Source organism: Triticum aestivum, chromosome 5D, assembly GCF_018294505.1.
Source record: "Triticum aestivum cultivar Chinese Spring chromosome 5D, IWGSC CS RefSeq v2.1, whole genome shotgun sequence".
In the NCBI taxonomy this organism is placed as follows: Eukaryota; Viridiplantae; Streptophyta; class Magnoliopsida; order Poales; family Poaceae; genus Triticum; species Triticum aestivum.
The window spans coordinates 97636575-97647598 of NC_057808.1; the positions used below are offsets into that span (position 1 = coordinate 97636575).

The window sequence follows — 11024 nt, forward strand, 5'->3', positions numbered from 1 at the left end:
GAGGAAGAGGAAAGATGTGGACAAGAGACAAGGATTGGAGCGTCAGGTCAGGCCCACAGGGACGTATAGGCGAGAGGAGGTGACCGACCGAGCGATGAGATCGGTTGCCCGATTTAAACGTTCCCCTACAATTTTAGGGGGCCCTATCAGCCACACACACAAAACAAATTGTTGTGTAGCATAGTCGCGTCTAGTAGCAAGCCTGGTTATAATCTCTCACAGCCTACACTCAGTTCAATTCTTGAGTGATCTCACAAATCACGCTCATTTTGACCAAATAAACGAACTTAAGGTGTGCCCTAGCTTACACTATCCTGTATCACGTGACACATGTGGTAAACAATTCAAACTATTCAAAAATAGCTTACACCATCCTGTTGTCAGCACAGAGCAAATACATGAAACTTTGGTGATCAGATGCATAAGATCAGCTTGCAGATTTCTCCTGTGGTGATCAGATGCCTATACTTTGAGAATTTTTGCATCTGCTTGTGAAACACCCCTGCAGTTAGCTGTGTTCCAGATGAGAGAATGGCATTCAGAGCTTTACTCTAACAGCAACAATCACCAGAAATCAGGAAGATGTAAATATTCACAGAAATATAGTATCAATTCACTGCATGAACTGGAGGACAGAGTTCAAGAAGACCTAACAAAAAGGGATTCCCAACAAGTTTGCAACGACTTGCCTGATAATGCACAAAGCATGAGAACACCTGATAGAGTAATACATATACTACTTTGGCTGCCATTATTACCAACCAATGTCTAAGAACAACAGTTTCACGCCTTAATCCACACTAAGAACATGTGTGATGACCATGTTGATGAGAAAACAAAAAAGGCAATGCAACACCGCACCATTGAATGTCCATTGTTGCCCTATCTAGTCCTGTTTAGATAACCATATTATGGCCAAAGTTGTGCATCAGGAAGACAGATCCAGCAAATATACCAGCAGCCTTTAGCACCTTCTGTAAATGAACAATAAAAAAACAGTAGTAAGAGGTTTTTGTACCAACAGGAGATATTGTCCAAAACAACAAGGGTGCAATATCACTATAAACTGCAAGTAGTTAATCTAGTATTCCTTAGCTCAATCACAGCCCAGCACAATTACAGTACTCAAGCAGTACCAAGAGATAACATGTAGGAACAACTTCAAAGCATTTTGCGCCTCACCACAAATGGGGGTTCCACTTTATGGCCAAAAAGAACACATAGGAGAAAAAAAATATGAATGTACACAACAAATTCAGAGATAGGATCCACCATTGCAAAGTTTCAATGTCAAGCATAACTTAAAAGTTAGGAATCCAACAATAAAAAATATTGGTTTTCAGGCAGAGATTTCAAACATCTCAGGCAGAAAACTAAAAGATCCACAGGATCATTGCCAGGCATAATTTAACAAAATTGTGAGGAGTAACTAAAGTAAGTGATTCATAAGTACCTAAAGTAAACGATTCATCAGCGAAGGAACCAGGGTTTGACTGACTAATCCTACCAATCCTAGAAAGTCCCATGATTTGTTGTCCTAGATCCTACATATATCCTTTGAATTGCGATCATAGTGTGGAACAACCTTGAGAGGATCGCATAGCAGAACACGAGGGGAACACAAATTCAAATCCTTTTGAACCTCAATAAAAATGAAGGTTCCTCTTTTAGGCAAAAAATAACACATGGGACAATAAAATATAAAGGATCAACTACCAGACATAACTCAAAATACATCAGAACATGATCAATCATTGCAAAAATTCAATGTCAAGCATAACTTAAAAGTTTGGGATTCACCAACGAAAAAACGTCGGTTCTCAGGCAGAAATTTAGAAGATCCACAAGATCACGGCAGGCATAATTTAACCGCTAACCAACTTTTTTTCTGAGGGTGAGTAACTAAAGCAAGCAATTCACCAGCAAAGGAACTAAGGTTGTCAACCTAGATTGACTGACTAATCCTACCAATTCTAGAACTGTCCTTTGATTCGTGATCCTAGATCCCACATTGAACCTATGGATTGTGATCATAGTGTTGAACAACCTTGAGAGGACCGCACCCGTAGTTGTGCAGAACAAAGAGGGGAAGACAGCCGAAGATAGAGGTGGATCTACACACAAGGAAAATAAGAAATAACAACACAGCCATAGTTGTGCAGAACCTAGCAAGTTAGAAGCTATATGAATTTACTAGTACGCAACAAACGCCACAAGACAGTACCGACAACCAACGCCACATTATAGTCCCATCTTGCAGATAGGCAAGTACAGAAGTCTAAATCGATAGCATTAGCAAGCGAAGCGTCTTGTGCAGAGTCAGAATGCCTAAATCAACTTCATTGCCTTTTTTCCATGCCCTAATTGTGCCCCAAGCCTTGAGCAGCAGCATCACAATTCACAAGCAAGCTTGTTGAAGCACAACATAACAGAACCACAGATGGCTTCACAATGTGCTAGCAAGTTCCCGGACCATATACAAATCAAAAGGTCAGCGAACAACCTAACCATCCAAATTCCAAATCGAATCTCTCGTCCGTATCAGTTAGCAAGACAGACTACCATAATATAGCAATCCTATATCCGAAAGTGCCTATGTGAGCCCGAGCGCACATGGCCTCTTTATCTTTCTCGTCCGTTTGCATCGAGATCCCCAGCCCAGCACGCTTAAGTCTCAGGTGCAGTTATTTATTTCAATTAACTGGAGTCCATAGGCCCACATTTAACCAACGGTAAAACTGACGTCGTCGGGCATGAGTTTGCCGGCTCAGATGTTCGACCACGAGATATGGGTCGTCCAAAACGTATCCTGGACAAACGGCGTGGGCCGACCCTTATTAACTGCTCATTCCTCACCAGTACGTAACCTCTCGGACCCACATGGTATTAACCGATGCATGCAGTGCCACACAACTACCTCCTGCATGCGTTTTCGAAAAAAAAAAACTACCCCTGCATGGGATTTCGTTTATGACCCTCGCATGCATGTGGACCCAGACCAGAATGACAACAAAACAATTGTACTACATGATTTTGGCCCCACTGCTAATCTTTTTTCTTTTGAAACTCAAACTTAATTCTTAATTAAAAGAGTACAGGGATCTCATCCATACAACTCCCAGAATGGATTCTGGAGGAGCTTGGTTCCATAGCATACACAATTCATTAGTGATCCCTTGTCTTGCTTAAACATGAGCAGCCCTATTAGCACTTCTCCTAAGCCAAGAAACTTGGAATTCCTGCCGTCTGCAGCATTGCCTTCACCTCTTCGATCACCTGTCCAGCAGCTGACAAGTTTCTCGCGGAGTCCTAAAGCATCCTTGCAGCCGCTTGACAGTACGTCTCTGCTAATCACAAGCAGGTTCTTTTAACGCATCACTTTTTTTTGGTTGTGTAGACGCATATAACTTTATTATGCTCCTTCCGTTACATAATGTAGTGCATATAGATTTTTTTGAAAAGTCAAACCTTATAAATTGTGGCTGGTCTCTCAACCCCTTGTCATCACCTTCCCCCACCTTTTCTCACACTTCACCTTACAGCTGGTTAAAGTGGCTAACATTTTGCGTTTCGGTATTGAAGCTAACCTCCGTAATCGCCTCTCCCTCACGGCAGAATAAGAGCTTGTGTCGCTTGTGGCTATTTTGCAGCATTTCGTGCCATCGGCGGGGGAAGATCAACGGTTCCTACGGCATGGCATTTGCTTCTCCACCAAGCATGCATACGGTGTCCTCATGGCTCGGCCAGAGAACGATCTCATGGCTCCTCTCATATGGAGTGCCAAGGTTCCTCATAAACTCAAAATATTCGCATGGCTACTCTTCAAAGACCGTCTCAACACTAGAGTCAACCTTGCACGCAAGCATATAATCGATTCAGACATATGCCCTTGATGTGCCATGACAACGGAAGACTCCAACCACCTCTTCATCACATGTCCTCTTGGTCAAAGTTAGTATAATTTGACTTTTCAAAAAAAAAATATACACACTAAATTGTGGAACGGAGGGAGTAGTAGATATTCATTGGCACGCCAAGTCAATCAAACTAAACAAATCACGCCATCAATGCCCGATTACTCTTTTCTAATCCTCGGTGAATTTCGCATGACCAATCTTTCACTAAAGGTTTGACATGCAAAGCCGGTCCAATCTTTTGTAAGGTCCATCTTTCAAAAGCTTCCATCCTAATCATGTTGCGGGAATCCACTCACTACGGAACACACACGTACATATCTACACGCAATCCCTTAAGTTAAGGCGGACACGCTTCGTGTCAGAGCTGCTGATCTCTTCATCGGACTCGTCCAGTGACCACACAAACACACCAGCAGCAAAAGCTTCACCATCTTCATCAGCCACACCTGTTGGCTGGTTGCGCTCGGCATCAGCGGGATCGTAGTTGCCGTAGCCTTCGTCCGCCTCTTTCATCTCCGGCAATTCTTCCATCAAGCCACCGTGAACCTACGGTCCGAATCAATCTGAAACAACTGGTGTTCTCTACACCGGCTTTCAATCAATCTGAAACAACTGGTGTTCTCTACACCGGCTTCCCCCCCTCCATCACACACCGAAACATCATGATGTGGTCAATTTTTTTTTGAGAATGATGTGGTCAATTCTTCAGTCCTTTACATGAATAAATTCGAACCAACCGATGCATTTCATAGTCAAAACGAAAATGTTAACTTACCGCACATCCACATACCATCTCTTGGCTTGTACTCCCTCCGTTCCTAAATATTTGTCTTTCTAGACATTTCAAATGACTACCACATACGGATGTATGTAGACATATTTTAGAGTGTAGGTTCACTCATTTTGCTCCGTATGTAGTCACTTGTTGAAATGTCTAGAAAGACAAATATTTAGGAACGAAGGGAGTAGAAATCATATGCTTCCCCAAAAGAGTCGAAGCTTGTCCCCGAAGCTGGCACGACAGACATTCTCCCCAGCAAAGCACCTAATTGTTTTCTCCAACGCCTATGTGCGATTTGGGCAAGGAGTCCTCCCTGGTGCAGCGGCTCTAACCCTTACTCTGCATGGTAAGTACCATAGACACATGAATGACGGTGCTACAGAATGACTCGAAATCTACACCTCAACTCACCAAGCACGGTTAAATAATTTTCCAAATAAATTCGACACAACCAGCCAACCAGTTTCATAATGCTAATGCCCACAGAATAACACTTGATGTTTGACAGCAAAATATTATACAGACCCTGACTGCTTTCCTACTAGTAGATATCATTAATCAACCTTCCAGATAAATTCCACAAAGCCAAACCAGTTTTACAATGCTCTGGCTGATGTGTAACACTTTTCAGTGGATAGCAAACGGTTCTACAGACTGTGTTTATCGATTCTGCCGGATGTCATGACATAACAAATTTCACAGAACTAACCAAAGCAATCCTACAATGCTCTGCCTGACGGAATTACACTTTCCTTTACAATGTTTTAGTGCTTGCGTACCTTCTAGTCCAGCCTTTGAGGTTGCGGGTTCATCTTCCCGGTAAACAACTTTGAGGCCTAGAGTGAACCTCCTTCTTCTACCGGCACCACATCTTCTCGAGCACAGATCCGGGCATCCGCTGTCCGCTCCTCCACCTGCATCTCGTCGTGAACCTCCTCTAGCACCGTCAACCTGATCACGCAAAGACGAAGCTGTTTCGTGGCTCTCAGAAACGAAAATCGCTAACAAAATCAAGGACAGAATAAAATGTTTCAGGGCTCACCTTTTTATGAGTTGCATCAGGAAATTCATCTCTGAGATCTCGGCTGCTCCATGGGGAAAACAGATCAAAGGTGCAGCGATCTACGAATGGGGAAAAACAGATTGGCTGCATCGGCTCAGCGGCCCAACCACTACGCCTAGCAATTACTATCGCTGCCCTGTGGACAAACGGAAAAGCAAAATTTCTGATCCATGGATCAGGACGGCGATGGACTTCCCGAGCCACGGCTCTTCTCCGGTGGGCTGACGGTAACCTACTTTCCGCCGTCACCTGGCCCTCCCGTCAGAACGTCCGTTATGACAAACCCGCGATTAACTCCATATTTGGCCCGGTGGATGGCCCCACACCATCAATGCATCGTATCGCGAGGCAATAACGAACAGCGGAGATAACGAGCGCATGTGCGCTCGAGTGCAAAAACATCACGTCCTCCTATATCAGCAATGACGCAAGAACAGGGTACTTAATGAGTAAGCGGCACATAAATAACTGGATCGAAGCGAGAGGAGGGAGAGAGGCTGACATAGTTGACCGCCCAGTTCTCCTCGTTGTTGCACTGTGAGTCCCAGAACGCCCTCATCTTCTCCAACGCCGCCTTCGCCGCCGCCATGTCCGCCCTTTGGACCTCCGAGTCCTCCCGCTCCTTCCGACGAGTTCTATCTGGTTAGGTTTTTTTTTTTTACTTCGCGTGGCGGGTTACGTGTTATGTTAAGGAGCCCACTACTCGATTTTTGGGTTGCGACTCCGCTGCAAAAAAGAAAAGAGAGAGAGAGAAAAGAGAAAAGAGAAGGAAAAAAAACAGGAGAATAGAGGAAAAGCAAAAAAAAACCCGACTCCGCTGGGGATAGAACCCAGAATCTCTGGTTTCGTAGACCAGCGCCTTATCCATTGGGCCACGGAGTCAATTGATTAGATTTTTGGGCTTTGTAACTAATATTAGGTCGGGCCGTACATATAATAAAGAGCAAAAACGGCGACTCCGCTGGGGATCGAACCCAGAATCTCTGGTTTCGTAGACCAGCGCCTTATCCATTGGGCCACGGAGTCATTTGATGACACCATTTCACCTAAAACTTTCCTAACCATTATTTCCATGATTTTATAGTCATTCGTCGCCAACGTTGGACTTCGTGGCGCTGGAGAGATGCCACGTCTCCTGCTTGGATGGATCAGGCGAGACCGCACACACCAGCTACACCACTCCACCGAAGCGAAAGGGACGAAGGTTTGCACGTCGCCAAGTCCTGAACCATTTCCTAGCAGAGCAGGGGATCCATCGACGACACGAGGAGAGAGGTGGCAATGGCGTCGCTTCTGTCGCCCAACACATTCGCTGCGACCACGGCGAGGCCGACCGGCAGGAGGGGCCGCCTTACTCCCAGTGTCACCGCCATGGCAACCAAGGGCCCGAAGCCCAGCTCCGGCGGCACGAAAAGATCGTCGGTAAGCTAGCGCCTGCCGTTAATCCCTTGCGTGCGACTCCATGTCAATCTATTTCCATGTCGACTCCATGCGTGCGTGCGTGCGTGCGTGCGTGTCCAAGAACTTGAAATTTACCGACGCGCGCGTGTGGCGCATGCAGGGCACTACCACGGTGTTCCCGGTGGGGAAGCCCGCGGGCCCGCCGCGGCCGGCGACGACGAAGGGGTCGGCGCCCGTGAAGCTGCTGACGAACGTGGAGAAGCTGCGGCTGCTGACCAAGGCGGAGAAGGCGGGACTGCTGTCCGCGGCGGAGCGCGCCGGGCTGTCGCTGTCAGCGGTCGAGCGGCTCGGGCTGCTGTCCAAGGCGGAGGAGCTCGGGGTGCTGTCGGCCGCCACCGACCCCGGCACCCCCGGCTCGCTGCAGGGCCTCGCGCTCCTGCTGCTGGCCGCCGGCCCCGCCGTCGTCTTCCTCGTCCCCGAGCAGTACCCCTGGGAGGTGGCGCTCCAGGCCGTCGCCGCCCTCGTCTGCGTCGCCGGGGGCTCCGCCGCGTTCGCCGCGTCCAGCTTCGTGTCCAGGCTCCAGGGCTCCTCTGGCTGATCTCGACGAACTCTGCTTGCTTCAGCATCGACCGAGTGTCAATTGCTGCGTTTGATTCTAGCACCAATGATCTTGCGTAGAGTTAATCTACTTCTGTAAAGATGGGCTGATATTTATATGATGCGCCATTCGGTTGCAATACTGAAGGTTTTGTATTAAAGGGGTGTTGTCGAACTTCTGATGGAAGCACTTCTACTTAGTTTTTCTGCATCTTTAAAAGGATTCAGAATCAGAATTGCTTTAAAAAAACGTCCATGTGCAGGCTGAAGAAGCTAGACGACTGTCTTTCGGTTTTTCAGAGAAATGCAGGGATTTTTTCCTTTAATCTTTTACAACAGCAGCAGAATTTTGTTGATATCAAAACGTTCATACAGTTTCCTGAATCGATCTCTGAGTTGGTAGGGGGATTTAAATAGTCAGCATAGTCTATCGACTCCTTCTCACCCTACTTTTCATATCTTGTCCGGTTCTGGGGTATGCTTGGACGGGACAGAGATCAGGTGACATGCACCTTTTCATGTCACCGTGTGTCTTGCGGCCCGAATTCAAATTTAAACATTACAAAAAAATCTGAAAAAAATCATGCATGTTCACAGCACATATTATAAAAATTCAGGTCAAAATTCGAAACATACATCGAGAAGCAAAAAAGAGAAATCTATCATGAATAGTTGCGAATGGTTCTCTGTATACTATTCACATCTGAGTTTCTCTTTTTTTGCTTCTCGATGTATGTTTCGAATTTTGATCTGAATTTTTAGGGGTTATCGTAATATGTGTTGTGAACATGCATGGTTTTTTTCAGATTTTTTCGCAATGTTTAAATTTGAATTCGGGCCGCATGGCACACGGTGACATGCAAAGGTGCATGTCACCTGATCTCTGTCCGTTTGGACGACAGCCAAAAACTACACAACTAATTTTTTGGTCATGACAAATATTAGTTTTTTGTTTTTGTAATAGTTGCCAATAACATGTCTTGGCTTTTGTCCTCGTTTTCTTTTTGTCAATATTAGCTAAGTGATGACTATTTTTTCGAGAGAGAAAGCCGGTGTGGTGTGGAGAGGCCTCATAGCGATAGTATGTCTAACTAATTTTTCAACCTCATTTTTTGGTCATACAAGACGCTAGAAGGAGACACATTATATTAGTACCGGTCTTCAATAATAAGGGGTGTTTAAAGTTGTTTATACAATGGGGATATACAGAAAGGGACTATACACATCTAACACCCCCCTCAAACTCATGGTGGGTCAATAACACTAAGTTTGAAGAGAAAAAGGCCATGTTGCGCTCGAGTTTGTGCATTCGTGAAGAAGTCCGCCAACTGTAACTCAGAAGACACATAGTGAAGAGCAAGAGTCTTATCATGCACAGCAGCACGCATAAAGTGGGCATCCACACCGATGTGCTTGGTGAGCTCATGCTTCACCGGGTCACGAGCAATACTGATAGCACCGGTACCGTCGGACAGTAAGGGAGTAGAGGTAGTAGCAGACACACCAAAATCCTCAAATAACCATCATAACCAAATCACCTCAGCTGTCAACATAGCCTTTGCTCGCAACTCAGCCTCTGTACTCGAGCGAGAAACCGCGTCCGTTTCTTTGTCTTCCAGGCAATAAGAGAGCCACCAAGAAAGACACGGTAAGCAGACAGCGAGCGTCGATCAGAGGGATCACTAGCCCAGGTAGCATCAGAGTAGGCCTGGAGCTCGAGAGAGCTGGAGTGTGGAAAGAAAAGGCGATGAGAGATCGTGCCACGAAGATATCGTAGAACATGGAGGAGATGACTATAGTGGACTGAGGTGGGGGCTGAAACAAACTGACTTAGGATGTGGACGGGATAGGAGATGTCAGGACGCGTAACAACAAGATAGACAAGGCTGCCAACGAGGTGACGATAGCGAGTGGGATTTGGAAGAGGGTCACCGTCAGAGGCACGAAGCTGAACGTTGAGCTCCATAGGAGTCACAACAGTGCGCTCATCACCGAGAGCAGCGTGAGCAAGAAGATCCTGAATATATTTTTCCTCGGAGATGTAGAAGCCATCAGAGGTCGAGGAGATCTCAATCCCAAGAAAATAGGAAGTGGACCAAGATCAGACATGAGGAACTGGTCACGAAGGCGAGCCTTAACAAAGGGAATGTAGTCAGAGTCTTCACCAATGATGATCATGTCATCAACATAGAGAAGGAGAAGAGTCCGACCACGAGGAGACGTGTGAACAAACAACGCGGGATCATGATCACTGGGCAAGAAGCCAGCGGCAGTCACCACAGAGGCGAAACGCTCGAACCAGGCGCGAGGGGCCTGTTTAAGACCATAGAGGGAGCGGCGAAGTCTACAGACCATACCATCAGGAGATAGTACCCCGATGGTGGCTGCATATAAACCTCCTCACGCAACTCACCATTGAGAAAAGCGTTCTGGACATCAAGTTGAGAGATAGACCAATGACGAACACTTAGGTTGACTTGACGAGCCTAGCATGTACAGACATGGCCTCGGAACACAAGAGACCGAAAGGTCGAGCATGAGTCGTATAGAAGATACGATCAACATGGAGATGTTCACCGATGATGACTAGTCCGTCTCACGTGATGATCGGACACGGCCTAGTTTGACTCGGATCATGTGTCACTTAGATGACTAGAGGGATGTCTATCTGAGTGGGAGTTCATTAAATAATCAGATGAACTTCATTATCATGAACATAGTCAAAAGGTCTTTGCAAATTATGTCATACGCTTTAGTTCTACTGTTTAAGATATGTTCCTAGAGAAAATTTAGTTGAAAGTTGGTAGTAGCAATTATGCGGACTGGGTCCGTAAACTGAGGATTGTCCTCATTGCTGCACAGAAGGCTTATGTCCTTAATGCACCGCTCGGTGTGCTGGCCTCAGCGTCGTCTGTAGATGTTACGAAACATCTGACATACACGTTTTGATGACTACATGATAGTTCAGTGCGTAATGCTAACGGTTTAGAATTGTGGCACCAAAGACGTTTTTGAAACGTCGCAGAACATATGAGATGTTCCGAAGACTGAAATTGGGATTTCAGACTAGTGCCCACGTCAAGAGGTATGAGACCTCTGACAAGTTTCTTAAGCCTGCAAACTAAGGGAGAAAAGCTCAATCATTGAGCATGTGCTCAGATTGTCTGAGTACCACAATCGCTTGAATCGAGTGGGAGTTAATCTCCCAGATGAGATAGTGATGGTTCTCCATAGTCACTGCCACCAAGCTAGTAGAGCTTCGTGA

General features: G+C 46.0%; 2 protein-coding genes and 2 non-coding genes across 6 annotated transcripts; 1 reads left to right on the forward strand and 3 right to left on the reverse strand.

The window, feature by feature from the left end:
- Nucleotides 1–710: 710 nt before the first annotated feature.
- On the reverse strand, nucleotides 711–6753 carry LOC123119672 (mitochondrial import receptor subunit TOM5 homolog). 3 transcript variants are annotated; one of them, XR_006458785.1, is made up of 4 exons: nucleotides 6264–6416; nucleotides 5741–6172; nucleotides 5478–5649; nucleotides 4581–5037 (listed from the first exon to the last, which is right to left on the reverse strand). XR_006458785.1 is itself a non-coding variant. In XM_044539559.1 (2 exons), the coding sequence occupies exons 1-2, from the start codon at nucleotides 6348–6350 to the stop codon at nucleotides 897–899; spliced, it is 165 nt and encodes a 54-aa protein (XP_044395494.1). In that variant the 5' UTR covers nucleotides 6351–6753; the 3' UTR covers nucleotides 711–896. The 3 variants fall into 3 exon arrangements, 1 of the variants encoding a protein (XP_044395494.1); XR_006458784.1 differs by having other exon boundaries at nucleotides 5478–5669; nucleotides 6264–6405; XM_044539559.1 differs by lacking the exons at nucleotides 4581–5037; nucleotides 5478–5649; nucleotides 5741–6172 and adding an exon at nucleotides 711–974 and having other exon boundaries at nucleotides 6264–6753.
- Nucleotides 6571–6643, reverse strand: TRNAR-ACG (transfer RNA arginine (anticodon ACG)). The gene has a single exon. It is a non-coding gene; the product is annotated as a tRNA-Arg (tRNA).
- On the reverse strand, nucleotides 6715–6787 carry TRNAR-ACG (transfer RNA arginine (anticodon ACG)). The gene has a single exon. It is a non-coding gene; the product is annotated as a tRNA-Arg (tRNA).
- Nucleotides 6788–6878: 91 nt separating this feature from the next.
- LOC123119670 (uncharacterized) lies at nucleotides 6879–8085 on the forward strand. The gene is made up of 2 exons (XM_044539558.1): nucleotides 6879–7183; nucleotides 7323–8085. The coding sequence occupies exons 1-2, from the start codon at nucleotides 7043–7045 to the stop codon at nucleotides 7758–7760; spliced, it is 579 nt and encodes a 192-aa protein (XP_044395493.1). The 5' UTR covers nucleotides 6879–7042; the 3' UTR covers nucleotides 7761–8085.
- Nucleotides 8086–11024: the final 2939 nt, after the last annotated feature.

Bases quoted from the DNA above. Each gene is read 5' to 3' on its own strand.
- LOC123119670 (XM_044539558.1), top strand. From the start codon at position 7,043: ATGGCGTCGCTTCTGTCGCCCAACACATTCGCTGCGACCACGGCGAGG. The intron at 7,184-7,322 runs GTAAGCTAGCGC...TGGCGCATGCAG, and splicing joins GCGGCACGAAAAGATCGTCG to GGCACTACCACGGTGTTCCC.
- LOC123119672 (XM_044539559.1), bottom strand. From the start codon at position 6,350: ATGGCGGCGGCGAAGGCGGCGTTGGAGAAGATGAGGGCGTTCTGGGAC. The intron at 975-6,263 runs GTCAGCCTCTCT...GTTCATTTACAG, and splicing joins AGAACTGGGCGGTCAACTAT to AAGGTGCTAAAGGCTGCTGG.